We start from the raw sequence: 19,093 nt of genomic DNA on the forward strand, positions 1-19,093 counted from the left end.
CTCCCTGGCAGTAGGGATGTAGGGACCTCACACATCAGGTGTCACATCGCCTTTGCACGCATGCCTTTGATTTTCTTGGTTTTGTATAGCTTTTCCTTGCTTTGTTTCATATTCATGTGCTCATCGGCTATTCTGCAGTTTTATTCACTTTTCCTCAGTCAGGGTACTGAGGTATAAATCATCCCTAAAATTGTAGGCAGACATTGATGATGGTTTTCTTTCACTTTCCCCTTCTCTTCCTTTCTGCTCAGAAGTATTTAAAATCCATTTATGCAGCTCAGGGGTTGACTTCAGCTTTCAGTATTTAAGGAGGCAAAGACTGGAGGTATTTAATTCAATATTTTGTAACAATTCAGTGTTTTGAAACAATTGTTGGTTGTCAGTTGACAAAACTATCACGTCAGCACTTCATTTGATAGTGAATTTCGTAGAGTAGTAGGGAAATTCCACTGTGACAGATGTAGACTTTTTTTTTTTGTGAGAAATTCCTCATCTCCACCATGAACTGGTGAATTATGCCTTAGGCACAAGTTCATTGCAACTCTAAAATCATGTTGCTCTCAGAGTTCATTCTATCCTGTACATTTCTGCAGTGCTTCATTTTAACGTGCACCTCTTAAGCACTGGATTCTTGGCATGGGTATGGCACAAAAGAGCTGTGGCTGGTGATGACACCAGGATAAAGGCATGCAAAGAGAAAGAGTGCAGGTGTCCAGACTACGAGCTGTCGCCTCAACCCCCCATCTGGCTGCCAAAAGTTCTGATACAAATAAAAATTGGATGATCTGGGATGAGTGTGGGTGTGTTTTTTTGTTTTTGTTTTTTTTTTTTTTTTTTAAAATATTAGATAGAGATATGTTAGTCTGTGGCTTTTTAAAATACTAGTTTCATTCTCTTAACTGGTGCAACAGCTTCTCCCTTTATGGAATTTGATTTGTCCAGCCAGTCTTTGAACACTGTTACAGTGGACAGCTGAAGCTGAATGATGAGATTTTGCTTTTCAATAGACCCCTACAAAAAGCCTTTTCATGAGGCTGAACGCCAGCAGGCTTGGCAGGTATGTGAAGGAAGTTTGTTTTCTTAGCTTGTGCTCAGCACTGCAGAATAATAAAGCCTGATACAATGAAGCAAAGCTAACTCTGTCGTCCAGCTGTAATACAGTCCCTTGGTAGGTAGAAATTTAGAAAAATATGTTGAGATAAAGCTCTAATGTCTGCTCGTGAACTGGTGGCATTGCTCTTGTTGCACAACGTTAGCTCTTACTTCTCAGGTGGCGGGTGTGAAGTTGAGTCCCTCGTTGTGATAGTCCTCCAGTCAGCAGCACAATAGGTTCCATGTCCTGATTTTTGTGTGTTTGTCTTTTATGCCATTGCAGTTATCAATCCTCCTCCTGTTGCAAGATCTGTTTCATACAGTGCAAGTCCTTCATCTCTGGAGCAACCCAACAGCGGGAACATGAGTCCTGCTTGCAAAGTTTCTTCTGCCCTTGACCCAAACCTAGGTAATGAGGAGGGAGACTTGCTTTTGGGCTTCTGTGGATGTTATCGGTAGTTCTGGTATATGGTGACCATTGCCTTCACTCTGCAGTAGCGACCTTGAGGTTTTTTCGCTAAAAGACATGCACACATTTGGTTTTTCTCCACTATGGTTTAACTAGCAGAAATGGCAACTGTATTTGGAAAAAATACTGGTTTGTTTAAGTTCAGTTAAAATGGGGAAAGGTCTGCTGGTGTCAGAGGTTGTTGAAAACCACTTTACTTGGAGTATGTGTATTATAAGCCATGGAAAAAGGTTTCGTTTAAATAGAGACAGAGTAGAAGGGGCTATTGCATTTTTTTTTTTTAATCTTTCAAGTTACTGAAATTGCATACATTTGAGCAATAAAGAAAAGCACAAATATACCAACCAGGTTAAATTTAAAACCTGAATGAGGTCGGTTAAGAAAAAGGTTTTTGGGGAAAAAAAAGTTGTTGAATGCATAAATTCTCTTAATAAATCCTTTTTCAAACACCTCAGGATTAATGAGTCTGTCCAGAGAGATTGTAGGTCACATAGATGATCACGAGCTCATGTAAAGTAAGTTCTCAAGGAAGTAGAAAAAGCTAAATGAATTCTTAGCCTTGTGTTTGCTACAGAGGAACTTAAGGCAGTTCCTAAACTGCAGCTTTCTTTGAGGGACAAGTCAGGAAATGGTCTTGAAAGTGGGAATGAGTAGAAGATTTATTTATTTTTTTTATTACACATCAGCAAAATGAGTAGTAAGTAGTCACTAGAAGAATTTTTTTTTGGAAAGTGTGAAAAGAAATATGGAATTGACAAGCTAATTGTTAAGTTGGGCAGCTGAGTTGTCATTGGAATTTCTCTCAGCACTACAGAATTGAAACACAGATGCAAAACTAGTTTTTAAAGGGGTTTTAAGAGAATGCAGGAAACTGTCAATTTGAAGTCTTCTGTTTCAGACAGTTAGAAGTAACAATAATAAACTGATTAAGAATGGAAAGAATAAATGCGTGAGTAATGTGATGTGTGGAAATTCAGTGTGCCTTTTCTAGAACTCTCAAGTGGTATGTATCTGTGAAAGAAGTGGTGAGCATTTGGAAAAGGTTTTGTGTACCTAGATTTCCAGAAAGCTTTTGACAAATTGTTTCAAAAAATTCTGTTTTAAAACAAGAACTTAATCCCTCAGGAAATAAGAAGGAAGGTCTGTTCACATATGAATAACTGTTTAAAAAGTAAGACATAAAGAATAGGAATAAACTGTTCCCACAATGAAGGGAGGTTAACAATAAAATTCTGTTGTGAAAAAAATAAATGTACTGCTTGCAAATCTGAAAAGGGGAATGAACAGTTTGATCCTTATATATTGAGAGCACTATAGCTGTGGAATAACCTTCTCTACAGTATATGTAAAACAGTAGGCCCTAAACTACCTGATTGTTTCAGAAAGATCTTAAAGCTATTGTGGATTTTCCTTAGGGGAAAAAAAAACACTCCCAAACAAAAGCAAACCAACTTATCTCACTGCTAAGTGCTGATCACAAAGGCAAAATTCTGCATCCTCGCTCTGACAATGACCAGTAGCAGATATTTATGGAAAGAATACAGGAACAAGGTAACCATGGAGTGATATTCTTGTTTGTATGTTTTCCTAGTACTTGGCAGTTTACTCCTTCGATAAATCCTGAGCTAGCAGCTGGCTCTGTCTGTATCACCACTAGTCCTTGGTGAACTTTTCTTTCATGAATTTGTTTAACTAGTTGCTTTTGCTGTATTACATGTTGGTCTGCAGTTAGTAGGGCAGTTAATAATTAACATGGTAGATTTTGATTTGGAAACTTCGTATGGATTTTCTAAGTCAAATGATGTGTCAGACTGTACGTGCTGCTTGGTTTACAAAAAGGGTGAAAGAAATCTATAATGGGTACTTAATTCCAGTGAATCCCAAAATGGGATTTCATGTTATCCAAAAGTATACACTATAATTTGTGTATTAAGCACTGACCTTCCAAGGCAGCAATACAGAGGTTGACTGCAGAAGATGCTGAAGCAAAAAGAAAAGCAAATAGTTCCACTGTGAATTTACAGAGGCATAGGAGAAGGAGAGGTATATTCACCCTGCTTCATGCTAATATTCCAGCACAAAGACAAAATTGCAGCAGTGATAAGTGTTGTTCGCATTTCTTTCTTTCTTTCTTTCTTTCTCTAGGGATTAGAAAGAAAAATAATCCCCAGACTTGGCATACAAATTAAAGAATGTAACAGAAGTCCTAGACTTCACAGTGCTAGCCTGTGACAATTTGCTTGTTCTAATTTTCCTGGTTTTGTTTTATAGGGGAAAAGAGAAAAAATAATGAACCTTATTCTCTGGAGGATTCAAAAAGACCAAGGGTTGTAGGAGATATTCCTATTGAGTTAATCAATGAAGTAATGTCAACAATTACAGATCCTGCAGCAATGCTCGGGCCAGAGGTGAGAAATATATAGACCTGGTCTGTTTGCAAATGGTCTGATTTCAATAAACGTTCCACCTGGAGAGAGTATGGTAAGCTAAGAGTCCACAAAATGTACCACGCTGTCAGTAAAAAAAGTAGAGACTTTCAAAGAGTATGATTAGGTGAGCAAAAAATATCGATGAAATGCATCATTAACGTGAAGAATAGTTCTACAATTTTTTAATGCATCGTACTGTTTGCAAAGAGACTTGGAAACTAGTGATAGTAAAAAAAAGTAGATCCCAGGTTATTTTGCAAGGTACTTTTGTTGCAGAACAGTTCCAGGGTATGCTTTTTATTGTTAATCATAGATGTAGCTCATAAGACAAAGTAAATGGGGTTCAAATACTGCAGCAGAATGAAAAATCTGAAGTTAAAACCTGTCTAGTGTAGAAGGGCTGTTATAAACAGTCATTTGCTCTGTCTTCCACAGTTGCTCTTTTTTTCTGCTGGAAGAGAAAAACAAACAAAATTGCAGAATAGTGCCATGTACAGAATTGCACTTTTTTTTTTTTTTTTTTGGCTGGCTTTTCCTCCTTCTGTTCCCTTTGCCAGGCTATGTTTTGCCAGCAGCTCTTGTTTGCCAAGGTTTAGCTAGAGACTGCTGAAGATTTGGAACCACGTACATTTCTTACTCTAACTATATACTGTGACTGATGGCTCTGCATATTACAAATGCTGTGCCAGTCTGGCTGTTGGGGCTGGCAGTGACTAGAAATCCAGCAGCCAAACTTTGCTCTAAAAAGTAAACAGTATGTGCATGCAGAGATGTTTTGGCATTATAAAATGATCTTGAAAAAAAAGAAGTTAAATATATTGTCTGTATTAATTTAATCTCCATTCAAATATATGGATGCAATTGCAAGATATGTAACAGCAAAATCAGTAGGAATTAAAATGTTCTTTTTAGGCTCTCATTATAGTGGCATAGATAGCGAAAAGCAGTACTAAAATGAAAAAATATGACTTTGCCTGCACCGCCATTAAAATACGTGATTTGCAGTATGCATAGGCGAATCTGCTACTTTTGTCCAAGCTGACTAGACTAAAGAAAATACGAAGACTTAGTGGCGTAGGCTTCAACTGGATGAGTGCTGTCCCTTGGGAGATTTTGGAACTTGTTGAGTAATAACTGTAGCTGTTGTTACCTAATCTTTACCAAAAGAAGTTGGAATAAGCCTTTGTACACTGGAGTGTAGACTTACATCCAGCTTATTTGATGGTGTCACTTCTGCTAAAAAAAACCCAAAACATTGTCAGCTCTATTTTTCAAGATGGCTTGGAAAAATGAGGGGGTTTCGTTTGTTTGTTCCTTAAGGCTGTTCCGTCAGAGGATGTGAAATCTCCAAAATGTGATTTTGTTCCTCTTTTGTGCGGTACAGACCAACTTCCTCTCGGCGCACTCGGCCCGGGACGAGGCGGCGAGGCTGGAGGAGCGCAGGGGGGTGATTGAATTCCATGTGGTCGGCAACTCCCTGAACCAGAAACCCAACAAGAAGATCATGATGTGGCTGGTTGGTTTGCAGAACGTCTTCTCCCATCAGCTGCCTCGAATGCCAAAGGAGTACATCACGCGCTTGGTCTTTGATCCGTGAGTGCCACTGGAGAGGGGTTTGGTGGGTGAGGCTGAGAGAACCTGGTGCTGGTTGCAAGCAGTGCTGTAAGATGGGGGCAGCCGAGGTGGCGTAGAAGGCAGCTCTGCCTCTGCTACCCTTTTCCTGTATTTTAAAGCCCCCGTAACTCCTGGCCAATCTAAGTGGATTGTACCCAAGTACCATCTCAGCGGCTGTATTAATGACAAGTGGTTGTAGTTGTGGGAATTGGGCCTGTGGGGAAGGCTCTGACCTATCTTGTACTTTTGAATGTTAGAACTGAAAGTCAGAAAGTAATTGTGGTGCTTATTAGTGGTTTCCAGGCCCACACTAACTTGCAGGCTGCTCCATCCTCCCTCTGTGGAGATTGTCAACCAAATGGCAGCACAGACTGGAAGTTTTTCAATGAGAAGAACTTGTGGGACTTAAAAAGAACAGGAGCATTTAAGTCAGCATGGAAGAAACCACTCCTCACCCAAGCATATTGCTTTTCTTTTTATCAGTGCAGTTTTCCTGCCTTGCTTTGGGCGCAGCTGTACACCTCAGGCACTTGAAAAGAGACGCGTTGGCTGTAGCAGCATCCACAGGTTGTACGCGGTGCCCCACCTACCCTAGTGTCCTGACTGAATTGTGCCTCAGCTGCTCAAGCATTAAGGGAGGTTCTTTTCAGAAGTGTCTGCTTTTGCATCATTTGTGTTTCCTGCAGAGCCTGCTTCCTCTTGACCAGTATGTCCTCCCAAAATTTCTGCCTCTGAATGATCCATGCACAAGGATAGCCTAGGGGCCTGCCATACCGATTGCAGTGGAGTGTGCCTGTGGGCTCGTTGCCGCATGTTGGCGGAGAGCTCGAGGAGCTCTGACTGACCTGACCACGGCCAACTGCCCAGCTTGGTTCATGGAAGAGCCTTCCTCCACCACCAGCAACAGAATCATAGAATGGTTTGGTTAGAAGAGACCTTTAAAGGTCATCTAGTCCACCCCCCCTGCAATGAGCAGGAACATCTTTAACTAGATCAGGCTGCTCAGAGCCCTGTTCAACCTGACCTTGAACGTTTCCAAGGACGGGGCATCTACCACCTCTCTGGGCAACCTGTTCCAGTGTCTCATCACCCTCATTGTAAAAAATGTCTTCCTTATATCTAGTCTAAATCTACCCTCTTTTAGTTTAAAACCATTACCCTTTGTCCTTTTGCAACAGGCTGTGATAAAAAGTTTGTCCCCATCTTTCCTGTAGGCCCCCTTTAGGTACTGGAAGGCTGCTATAAGGTCTCCCTGGAGCCTTCTCTTCTCCAGGCTGAACAACGCCAACCCTCTCAGCCTTTCTTCATAGGAGACGTGCACCATCCCTCTGATCTTTTTTGTGGCCTTCCTCTGGACTCAGATACCAGCTTCTGTCTTTGTGCCCGGTATAGCTGTTCTGCTGCAGCAGATATTAAAACATTTCTGGAACCATTTCCTCTGCTTTTAGACTCACTAGCGTTCCCTTGGCAATACTGTCTTGGTGCCAGCAAACGCTGCTGCTGGGTCTGTGTGGTCCCTGAAGCACAAACAGCCCAGTGCTGGGGACTGTTGGACAGGACTTTGGTCTCCAGGCACAGAAGACTGATCCTGGGCCTTCTCCTGTGTTCTTCAGAGGGGAACAGCACTGTTCTCCTGAGGGCCAGCACCAGTCCAGACTCTTTTACCTTTCTGTGTGGGGTAAACGCTGCTTGACTGGGAGAGAGAGGCAGCACCAAGATTTTGTCAGAGTTTAGGAGCCTTAGCAGCACTGTGATCTCACACAGAGCCTACTGGTTGAAGGTGACCAGTTCCTTCATAACCGAACATCAAAGCAAAATTGTGAAGCAGTGGTGTTGAGTCATGGCCTTCTCCCATATTTCTTTAGGTCCTCCCTTATTGGGAAAGACTGTTCTAGTAGGCTGAGAGGAACTGCTGGTGGTTTAAGTGGCTCTTCAGTATAGATATCCATCTGGAGAGCAGTCTGTGCTTGAGAAAGAAATACGGATATTGGTACAGCAAGAAAACGCTCTCCTTTATGTGCCTGTGGTAAACAGTTGATCCAAAGGAAGCAAAGCACGTTGCCTGCTCAGAGAACCTCAGCATCTGCCATGAATCTCCAGGGAGACACATTGGGGACCTCCACTGAGTAGTGGGTACACACAAACCTACATCAATTAGGGGATACTGGAGTCCAACAGTTCTCTTTCCAAATTTCTTTCAGTTGTTACCTTATGATTGCCTTTAACGTTCTTATTTCTGAAATGGCCATCCTTACTGAATCTTGTTGCTTAAACAACTCAAACATGAGTAAACAAAATTAAAAGCTCGAGCTGCTACATTGCTACTGTCATTCTGCAACTAAAAACCACCAAAATAAGTACAAGAAAAAGAAGAATATGTGAAATGTATAAAATCTCCTTTAATGATAGCTCATAAAATATAACTACCCTTCAGACTACCCTTTTTTTGGAAGGTGCTCACTTTTGGCACCAACCTCCCTTTCCCCCACGGTATCTTCTGTAAGTTTGCAGTATTGTTTATACAATTTATATGATACCATGTATTAAATAATCTAGAGAACTGGTGCAGTGTGAATCTTTCCAGACTTTGGGGATTACACTAAAATTCTTGATCCCTGACACGAGTTCAGATTGCACCTCATTATGTCTTTCCTGGCAGTCAATGTAAGTGCAACAGAAATGGATATTTATTCTGGTCTTGATTCCACTAGGAGTGGATGATTAGAAATACAAAATATCATTTCTTGCTTCATCAGCTGCGTTTGAAACTGATAGCTCAGCTATAGAGAGTGCATGCAAGGAAACAGGAATCTCTTAGCAAAGACTTGCTGTCCTTAACTCCATTAATTTCTAATTTAGTCAGGGTAAAATCATCCTGGGAACTATGCAATGGCATAACTGTCAGCAGTAGAGTCAATGAAAGCAATACAACTCTTATTTATTGGGCGTTACCCTAGTATCTAGGAGTACTTCGCAAGGCCAGGACCTTGCTGCATGAATGATGAATTTTATGGTAAATTCAAAGCATAATCTTAACATGTAGATACAAGCAGCTAACTTAACAGAGGCATATACAATTACATTAGCGTCATGGAAAGAAGTGAATCAGGTTTCTGAAAAAAGGAAGGTAATGGCACTTTATGTACTATGTACATGAATTAAAGTGACTGTTATTTTTGTCTACTCAGGAAACACAAGACCCTTGCATTAATAAAAGATGGTCGTGTTATCGGTGGTATCTGTTTCCGGATGTTCCCCTCTCAAGGATTTACGGAGATTGTTTTCTGTGCTGTGACTTCCAATGAGCAAGTCAAGGTAAAAATAATTTTCTGCTGGAGTTTATTAAATGTATTTGAGTCCCGTTCACTACTGTGTATGCTCCTCATTTTGTTAGTCACATTGAATATATTGCTGAGTTGCCAAACAGAAATAGGATTTGAAAGATAACGGTGATTCTGAATATAATACATGAAAACTAAACAAATGTACAACTTTAGAACCATCAACATAGTAGTGTGATTACTTGTAATTGATTAAATAAATAAAACTTTCTCAGCACAACAGTAGTGGCCAGTAGTCTCATGTTCTTGGACTATTCACTCCTCTGTCTTCAGCAATTCCCTCTCTGTGTAGAGTACCACCTCATGGGTGACAAATATTGCTTGTGTGTGACCGTAATTTGTGTTCAGTCACTTTATGGCGTTACATGACTTCAATCAAAATGAGATACATGTTAAAAAAAAAAAAAGGTCTAGTTTTGCATTTCAAAATAAGCGTGTGGTCTATTCTATACACTTTTTTTTGAGTTAATTTCACAAATTGTTTTCCGAGTGTTGAGAATTAGCAGCTATGTTGAAAGAATATAGAGCACTATGAATACAGGAGAATCCTCCTGCTTTCCCTGGGACTACAAGTAGATTTAACTACGACCGTTTAATTCAGGATTTTGCCTTTAGATGGTGCTGTAGCGTTGTTTTTCAATTGAAATTTAAGCTGAGCTGTGGGTTAATCCAGAGTTTGTAGCAGTTGAACATGCAGAAATGGTGTGCCCTGTTTCGAAGGGAAGAGCTCTGGGTGTGGAAGAGTAACACAGCGGGATTGAAAGCCTGTAACAACTGTTATTACTTGGATTATATTTGATTCTATTCAGCTCTGGTGTTAGGAAGATTCCCCTGCGCTTAGTAGTGGCCTGTCATAAAAGTATTCAAAGTGTTTTAGCAAATGCAAACCACAGAATATACTTAAGTCATGTCTATTCTAAGCTTGACTAATTCATAAAAGGTGTTTTCATTTTACTAAAACAACCAACTGCACTACACAAGTTAGGCTGCCAAAAGCGTGTTGTGATTCTCTAGGAATAACCTTTCAGAATATAGCAGAGCAAATAAATCTGACCCCTCAGAGTGCCTCCTAGGCTGCACATGCACACATAAAGTACCTCGCTGTACCAGTTGACTGTTTCTGAAAATTTGTCTTCCCACATTCCTGTCTGAGTAAGGTGACCCCTACCAGCAGGTAACTGAGAAAAACTAAATGTTCACACATGGGTGGACTGCCTACTCTTGGGAAAGATAAAGTCCTGTTTTAATTCAATTTGAGGTGCTGTTTTCCTTTATTTGTGATATTTAAAAGTTGGATTGTTTTTGAGATAGTTTGTTGCCCTGTTACAAAATTATTTAAAATTTTGCTGTACGCGGCTTAGTTTCATTTTAGGATTGTTAGACTTTGGCAAGTGTTTGAGACTTAATAAATCCTGTGACGGTTATAAAAATAATAGGTCAGCAGAAGATTTTTGAGGTAATTGTCATCATAATTGCTCTAATTTCTTTGAGACTCAAAGTTGACATTTTTTCTCAGAGATGAGATGCTTTAGAATTACTGGAATGAATTGCAATGTTTCAGGTGTTAATAAAATGTCAGTCTCAAACACTGTTCCCTTCACCATGCTGTTGAGAAGGGAAGTGACAAGCTTGACTAGCTCAACTACTGCTAGCTTGCATTTAAGGAAAACAATTTTCATTCCAATTTTTGGTTCAGATTTTTTCATCCTCTTCAAAGAATTTGAGGACTCAGACTTGCAATTAGAAAGTACCTTCATTATCTTGAGCACTTCTGAGTTCCAAGAAATGCTGTACCACTTAACATGTTGTCAGTTGTCAAACCCCTTTGCACACGTCATGCACAGCATCAAATACCACTTTAACAAGTGAACAAATGGATTTAAGAGCTTCCTCAAATTCATATGAGGTCTTAATTTCAAATATGATGTCTGAACACCAGATTCTCCAAACATTAGCTGGAAACGAAGGACTAATGCACAAATTTTGTACCTTGACTGGTGGCTTTTTAAAGAAAATGTGTCACTACAAAATTTTTTGTATTGAGCTTCAACAATAACCTAACTTGCTTTCATTTGGCTATTTCCACGTTTAGGCCTATGAAATTGTGAATTAAATCAGAACTATGTATTTTCTAATTTATTTTTCTGGCTTATGTACATAAGTAACAAGTTCCCTAGTTTTCAAGAAGAGAGTACACAAAACCATTCTGTGTATATTTCTCTAAGTGTCCAGTTATTCTCTATGATGTTAAAACTGGAACATACGCAGGAGCAATGCAGGCTTTCCTGTCTGTTTTGTTTCTTCATCTCACAATGGAAGGGGAATACTATAGCTTACTTGGAAACGTAAATAAATGGTACCTTTTTTTTTTTTACTTTGGGGTTGAATGAATATGGAAATTATTCCTGCGTGAAGGAAGGCATAGCTATTTATTTGTTTGTGGAGTCAGTAGTGTGCTGCTGTTTATTATGGTAGTAACTGTTTCAGTATCCTCTTTTATGCTCTATGATAAGTTCAGATTATAAATCCTTTGAGGTAGAGGCTGTTTCTGCTACAGGTGCGCAGAAGACAATAAAACAGATCTCATCTCAGAATGGATTCTTCTAGGAGTCACTTCAGTATTCCCACTGCTTTGCAATTTTGAAGTGATATGGCTAAGAAGAGATGCTCTATTATTACAATATATGTGGTTTTGTTATTGGTGAAATATGTGACTATTAATAGTTGATATCTAACTTAAAAGGAGGAAAATAATGTGTGCACCTTGAATTACAGCTTCCTCTTTAGAGCTACGCTTTACCCCTAGAGAGAGTCTCTGTGTTGGTCTCTTTTAGATTAAAAGTGAATCAGACACTAGAAGCCTCAAGTTACACCAGGGGAGGTTTAGATTGGATATTAGGAAAAAAATCTTCACCGAAAGCATTGTCAAGCATTGGAACAGGCTGCCCAGGGAAGTGGTTGAATCACCGTCCGTGGAAGTATTTAAAAGACGTGTAGATGTGGTGCTCAGGGACACGGTTTAGTGGTGGACTTGGCAGTGGTAGGTCAACCGTTGGACTCGATGATCTTAAAGATCTTTTCCAAGTTAAATGTTTCTGTGGTTCTAAGCTGTGATATTTTGTGTTCCGTGTTGGGTCACAAAGATATCCTTACAAGGCTGAAAATAGTTTGATGTTGAGTACACCTCACCAAGTTAGTTATGAGAAAATCTTTAAAACAGGATCTAGAGGAAAGGCTGCATTTTGAAGAACAGTCTGTAATAACCCTCGGTCTGCAGTTTCTAGGATGTGCAGTCTCCACAGGCTTTGTAATGTTTTTTTCTTTGTATGTTTCTCACAGGGTTATGGAACTCACCTAATGAACCATCTGAAGGAGTACCACATCAAACACAACATTCTCAACTTTCTCACGTATGCAGATGAATATGCTATCGGCTACTTCAAAAAACAAGTAAGTTGATGTAAGAAATTACTTGGTGCAAGAAATTAACATCTAGCACTGATGAACTAAACAACTAGACATGACAAAGTAGTTGGATAAAACATATACTGCAATTTTATGTGTATATCTACAAAATGTGCTCTGTGTTCATCTTGTGTAATGATAGTGGCTTATAATGCATTTTATTTTGATGGAATCATCTCAATATCGGGGTACTGTATAGCCTGTAATTTGCCAAGTTTAAAAACCATGGGTTGGGTGCTTCTTCATCCATTCACTTCCTTTACTTATTCCGGAGGAAGTGTAAAGAAGGACCAGACATGCCTGCAGCAGACTAGAACTTACCTGACCTGTGCTCACAGCTCTTCCTGATTTGAAGCATGAGGTTCAAGTTCAGGAAAGATCATGATGTCTAATCTGTAAACTAGATGAGAAAGAGAAAACAGTTGTTAACTGTCTGGTGAAGATGATTGATAAGAGTCTGACTCTATCTTCACTCTGAGATGCACAGCAATAGGACTAGAGGCAATGGACACAAGTTGGTTCATGGGAAGTAATGACTAGATATAGGAAGATTTAAAAAAAAAAAAATAATTTTTTTTTTTTTACCCATAAGGGTGGTGAGTTACTGGAACACGTTGCCCAGAGAGGTTGTGGAACTTCTGTCCTTGGCAATCCTCAAGAGCGAACATAGCCTTGAGCAAACAGATCTGATGAGATCTGCTCTGAGCAAAGATGGGGGTAGATGAACTCCCTAAGTCCCTTCCAACCTCAGCTATTCTACGATTCTATATACGAAAGTGGTACTACTTGCTCTTTGCACATTCAAAATGAACAAAACATGGGCTTGAGATATTGCTATCAGATCAGTGCAGAAGGTGTTTGTAACACTATGAATTACGATCTGTAACTCTTTCCTTTGTATTGCCTGTATTTTTACATTATGATGAATTTGGTTCTAAATCATCATTGCATTTCATTTAAAACAAATATAAAAACAAAATGGCGTCATGACAACTTGGGTTTTTTCTTCCTCAGGGTTTCTCCAAAGATATTAAAGTACCAAAAGCAAAATATGTTGGCTACATCAAGGATTATGAGGGTGCCACATTAATGGGATGTGAATTAAATCCAAGGATCCCCTACACGGAATTTTCTGTTATCATTAAAAAGCAAAAGGAGGTAAAGGCTGAACACTATAATCTATTCAGATGTTTAGAAACACAGTTCAGTGAGTGCAGGTTAGCGCTCTTGCTTGCTTTGGTGCTTGAAACATTAGAATGTATATTTTTGTTAGTGAGAATAATTCTTTCATTCAAGTCTCAGTGACATAATTGTGCAGTTGAAGCATTCAATTCTACCTTATTAACTTTATGATAACAGAAGTGTTGAAAAGTACTGATACTTTGAGCAGTATTTCATAGCTAAATTTTGTCATTATAGATGATAACTAAGCAAAATCTTGTGAGATTGATTTGTTCTGCAGCTTTCTCAGGTTTTTTTTCTCCACCCACCCTCCCAAGACAGTAGTGTTCATTAGGTTGGCTTTTGAATGTAATGTTTGTCCTGCGTGTCCCATATTTACTTGAAAGAAAGATGATTATTTTTTCTGCCAGTGGTTTAATGTGCAGATCAAGGGTGAGCTGTCTTAAACTGCAAAAAGGGACATCTTGGAATTTATGTGGGGTGTTCTTTACTCAGTCCATCATAATACTTCATATAATAAGGCAGCTTATTAGCAAAATAATTAAGATGTTTCCAGTTGTGTTTAAATACCTTCCTGGGTTTTTAAAGAAATAGAAATTACAAGGATGACTTGTTCTTTTAAGGTTGGTCAAATCTCATGACTTCTTATTTTGTTAAAATGCTTCTTTATGTAACAGTCATTTTCCTTCCAAAAGAACTATTTGGCCCACGCTTGCAGAAAGAGAGACAATATCTGAGCGCTGTACGTTTAGCTTACAAGGTTTCTTAACTTTGCTCGTTGGTAAAGTTTTGATATGTCCATACAGCATAGATCATCATTTTTTCCCTTCCATTTCTGCTTGGCTGGGTTACTCGTCAGATCCCAGTCTACTGCCAGACCTGTCACTTTCCCCCAGGAGTGAGCTGTTGTCAGGGTGGGCAGATAGTGGACGTGTCTCTTGTAGCCTGTTCCATCTCAGGCATGCTGAACTGCAGTAATACAGTTCTAGGCCCAAACCATCAACATGTCACTTCCAAAAACTTAAGTCAGTTTTTAAGATTGTGGTACTGGGACTGCTTTATTAGCATATGTTATTTTGCATTCTTCACACTCTTTATTTGGTGGGCTGCCCAGCACTTGGTGACACTCCACTTGGGGGTAAAGTGCCTTGGTCCTCCACGCATCCCATGTCTACCACAGTTAAAAAGCAAGCTGTTATTACACACTGATCTATGATTACTGTTGTATCTTCTCTGAGAATAAGTATATATGCCTTTGGAAGTGCATTTTACGATTGCCTCTTTGGCACTCAGATCAGGTTTTTCATTCTCCCTCTTCCAAGGAAATCTAGAAATAGCCCTCGTGGTCTGCAGTTTTATGAAGAATGTTCAAATGTCTGCTCAAATCAATAGCAATGAACATGATTCCTGGACATAACTAGAATTTTGAATGTTGGCAGTGTGGGTTACATACTAATTTGGCTTGCTGCTGATACTGGCCAACACTGGACATTAGACTACACTAGTCCTGACATTTTAGAGGTGAAGATTTTCATGGGATCTGAGCTTTTATTTAAAGAATTAGAATATATGCCTAATGGCTGCTAAGGCCATGGCACCCAACACTGGGGACGGGTCGCAGACCACCATTTGTGAGTTTGTCTTGCCTGATTTGTAGCTAATTTACAGTTGTTCTGAAAAATATGAAAAATCCCTTTTATGCAAAGCTTTATGACCTGCTGACTTGTAATTGGTATTACTGATTGAACAGCTTGTTTTAATCAGGAAGAGCCACTAGTTCCTAAATTATAAGAAGGGTTTAAGGTGGATTTCGCAATTAGTTGGAAATACCTGGAATCTAGCCATGGTACTGTTGTATCCTGTATTTCTCTTTAATATTTGTAGCCTCTATTGAAAGTCTGATTTTCTTCTTTTCCGCTTGTTTGAGAGAAAGTACTATCTCTGGGGGAGTGAAGGTCCTTAAAAATAAAAATATGTCCACCTTTATTATTTCCAAAGAAAATAGCCTCTCAAACTGTGGTGGTCTGAGTGGCTGCACATTTGTTTACTCCCAGTTATGAAGTAAGCCATTTTGAAAATGACTCATTCAGGACACACAAAGCTTAGGTAAGCGTCTAAATGTGTACCAAGAGCACCAAAGAAAATTACTTAGAATTGAGGTAATAAGATTGCGAAGCAGAAGAGAATGTACCCCAGAATTAGGAAAGCCTTTTCTGGCATTTACAAGCAGAGTAGAATATCTGTTCCGAAGAGTGGCATCATTCTGATTTCCTCAAGAGAAAGTCTTCAGTAAGAGCATCTCTGACTGATATCTAATTAACTCCTATGTCTCCTGTGGAAACTCCAAAGTGAACAGATATTCCTAAAATATTGGAATATGAGCATATATGTGCATTGAAATATGTGCATTTAATATTTGCCTTAAAATACCTGACCAGCTGTGCTGAAACAGTTCAGAAGCACCAGCTGTTAGAATTAGAGCCAGGTCCCAAACTTGCTTCCAGGGATTTTTCCTTCCCTACCTCTGCTGCCATCTTACCAGGAGCTGCGCAGCTTGGGATCAATACAGCAAGCAATGACTCCTTTTCTTCCAGATTTGTGCCTAAATAGGCAGCTGAGAGACTTGGTAGCCTCCTCTGCAGAATCAGTGGTCGGCCAGGTAGCTCACCCGTGTTACCAGCTTCAGTGGATCTATAAGGACCATAACATTAGGAAGCGGGAGTGTTTCTGTTCATCACAGTTTTGCATTAATCCTCTGAGCTACTTTTGAGCAAAGCAATTATTTTTTGTTTTCTCTGCTGCTTTATTACAGATCATTAAAAAGCTCATAGAAAGGAAACAAGCTCAGATACGAAAAGTCTATCCTGGCCTTTCTTGCTTCAAAGATGGAGTACGGCAGATTCCTATAGAAAGCATTCCTGGAATTAGTATGTATTTTAGTATTCTTTTAATGTAGAACAGAAGCAGAACAGCCCAAGAAAGGTCCAAGACTAGAAATACTAACGTAGTCACATATTTCTTTTTTGATTAAAATGTAATTGTTTTGGTCTGCTGATTTGATTTCTGTGAAGATTGTTGTGTTTCTGTTACAATTACTGTCTTTGAGACTTCCCTAAGGCATCCTAGGCTGATCCTCTTTTATGTACATGTGTGTAATTTTATTTATATGTGATCCCTCTTTGATTTATATCACAGTATAGTCAGCAATTTCCCTCTGGCACCACTGTTATGCCCTGCACTTCTGTACAAGGATGAGTTCTGTGCTAAATGTGGACTTACAGGACAAAACAGAATTAGAAGATTTAAGTATCATCTTTGGGGGGATTTTTTCCAACTTGTGCTTTTCTGCAGTTTATTCTCTATCCCTAGAGAATGAAATTAGATAACTTTTGCATCATTATTCTTTACAGAGGTTGTGGTAAAATATGTATTGAATTATTGAAAAAATGTGTTTCATGTAGGGATATTTTAGAATCTTTTCAGCAGTCTGGAGGGAGGCATGTAGGAAATTGAATGGGGCTGTAGGCTAGATGGTTGTGTTATTTATTAGGAGTAGCTTTTATTAAAACAAACCCATTTTACTGCAGCAGTGCTGAAATGGCTTATCTTTTAGAGTTGAAATAACTCAGTTAATGTTTTGACCTACTGAAGTTCCCATGTAATCTCTCATCTTGTTGGTGTACAGGAGAGACTGGCTGGAAACCAAGCGGAAAAGAAAGAGGGTAAGTACTGCACAAAGTAAAATGATGAAGCAGTTTGGAGATTCCTTTGAGAAAAGTTTTTAAACAATGCCATTTGATATTTCCTTCCATCCATTGAAAAATTGATAAATAATCTGCAAGGGATGAGTTCTTAAGTGGATTTGGATTTTTTTTTTGGGGGGGGGGTATTGTTGTTTTGGTTGGGGTTTTTATTTTATTTTTTTAATTTTGTTTCTTCCATAAAATGCTTGAAACTTTGAAGTTGCATTTAGGTAAGATGCACATCATAGGAATGAAGATAAAGGATTCAAGCTAATCTTCTTGTGTTCATATTTTCTTTCAAGTAAGGAGCCCAAGGATCCAGATCAACTTTACAGCACGTTAAAAACCATCCTGCAACAGGTGAAGGTGAGTGCTCGTCCTAGTTTACCTTCTGTAAAGATTTTTAAATTATTTCCAATATAGAGTTTCCATATTAGATACCTTACTTTTTTCTTTACCAAAGAGCCATCAAAGCGCTTGGCCCTTCATGGAACCTGTGAAGAGAACAGAAGCTCCTGGATATTATGAAGTTATAAGGTTTCCCATGGGTAATGCCATTAACATTTTTTAAGTATAGAGTTTAAAAATCTTTATAGCTGGAGACATAGCAGATAAATTGTAATCTGATTGTTTTATGTTAAAAGATATATATTACTTGCAGCTGAATAGCTCGCAGCTCTGAAGTGCCAAGAGTATGATGCTGTCATTTGGAATTTATGACTGCTTTGTGACCTTTGTGAAGCATCTATAGTGTATACACATGAAATCTTAGCATGCCCTAGAGAGCCCTAGCAAGCTTTTAAACGGCGCAGTCAGCTGGAAACTTTCAGGACTGAGCTGGTTTATGTGAGTTGTACGGATATGTTCTTGTGTGTGGTAACTGGTCATTGCAGATCCTACTGGTATGTTAAAAAAGTCTCAAGGCAAACTTTCAGCAACACCTGAGCATTTGAATTGCTTTGAAAAGCAGACTTTAGCTTTCTAAATCATACAGAGAAAACCTTTTCAAAAGTACCAGGGTTTTCTAATTAAGTCTTAACAGTTTGTTCCCATTTAAGTCTAGGAAAATGCTTCATGCAACTGATCGTAAGATAACATTTATTTTTGTATTTTAGGTCTGCCTAAGTTGCCTGAGGTGGTTTGTTTGTTTGTTTATTTATTTATTTATATTTTTAAATCATGCAGCTATTGTTTATGCAGGATTACTTGCAAAGGGAAGTACACAACTGCTAATAACGTTTTTCTTTGCTTTTGACTGCTGGGTCATATAATTTCAATGACGATTCAGTGGTGTTCTAAACAGATGCTTGTTTTGATTTGTATTGCAGCAGATTTAAAACTGAATCCCGCTACTACTTCATTGTTTATGCAGTACTCACCTCCATCTTTTTGATTACAGTTTCTGTACCTTTTAGTGTTATTAGAGAATGAAATACAAGTTCATTGCAGGCTATCAATCAGTTTCTCAGAGAATGAGCGTGTTCCTTCATGCGGCTTTGCATAGGCTCCTAGCCTGTGTGTACCAGTTTGGCTTAATGACTTTTTAATTCAACTTATCTTTTCCGAATAGCAAATATATGCGTACTTTATAAAGCAGCATCCGGTTTCCTGTATCCCTGACACAAATGTATTTTCTAGCAATGAAGAAAAAGAACGTTGACATCCTCCCTTGGCAGAGTTTTCTCTGCTTTTCCAAGCAGAGGCTCGATCTAGATGGCTGTTTATCTGAACAGTGGTTGCAAAGCACTTAGTGCCTGG

General features: G+C 39.0%; 1 protein-coding gene across 1 annotated transcript in view; it reads left to right on the plus strand.

Annotated features, from left to right (window-relative positions):
- The window catches only part of KAT2B (K(lysine) acetyltransferase 2B), a 36,380-nt gene that overhangs the window by 14,978 nt on the left and 2,309 nt on the right, over positions 1-19,093 (plus strand). Inside the window, exons 8-16 of the mRNA XM_009888951.1 lie at positions 1,376-1,501; positions 3,833-3,969; positions 5,375-5,583; positions 8,793-8,919; positions 12,285-12,395; positions 13,425-13,568; positions 16,405-16,519; positions 17,278-17,314; positions 17,638-17,701. Of these exons, the coding sequence (XP_009887253.1) occupies positions 1,376-1,501; positions 3,833-3,969; positions 5,375-5,583; positions 8,793-8,919; positions 12,285-12,395; positions 13,425-13,568; positions 16,405-16,519; positions 17,278-17,314; positions 17,638-17,701 (1,070 nt within the window). The remainder of the gene's footprint in view (positions 1-1,375; positions 1,502-3,832; positions 3,970-5,374; positions 5,584-8,792; positions 8,920-12,284; positions 12,396-13,424; positions 13,569-16,404; positions 16,520-17,277; positions 17,315-17,637; positions 17,702-19,093) is intronic.

Source organism: Charadrius vociferus, unplaced genomic scaffold (assembly GCF_000708025.1).
Source record: "Charadrius vociferus isolate BGI_N301 unplaced genomic scaffold, ASM70802v2 scaffold217, whole genome shotgun sequence".
In the NCBI taxonomy this organism is placed as follows: domain Eukaryota; kingdom Metazoa; phylum Chordata; class Aves; order Charadriiformes; family Charadriidae; genus Charadrius; species Charadrius vociferus.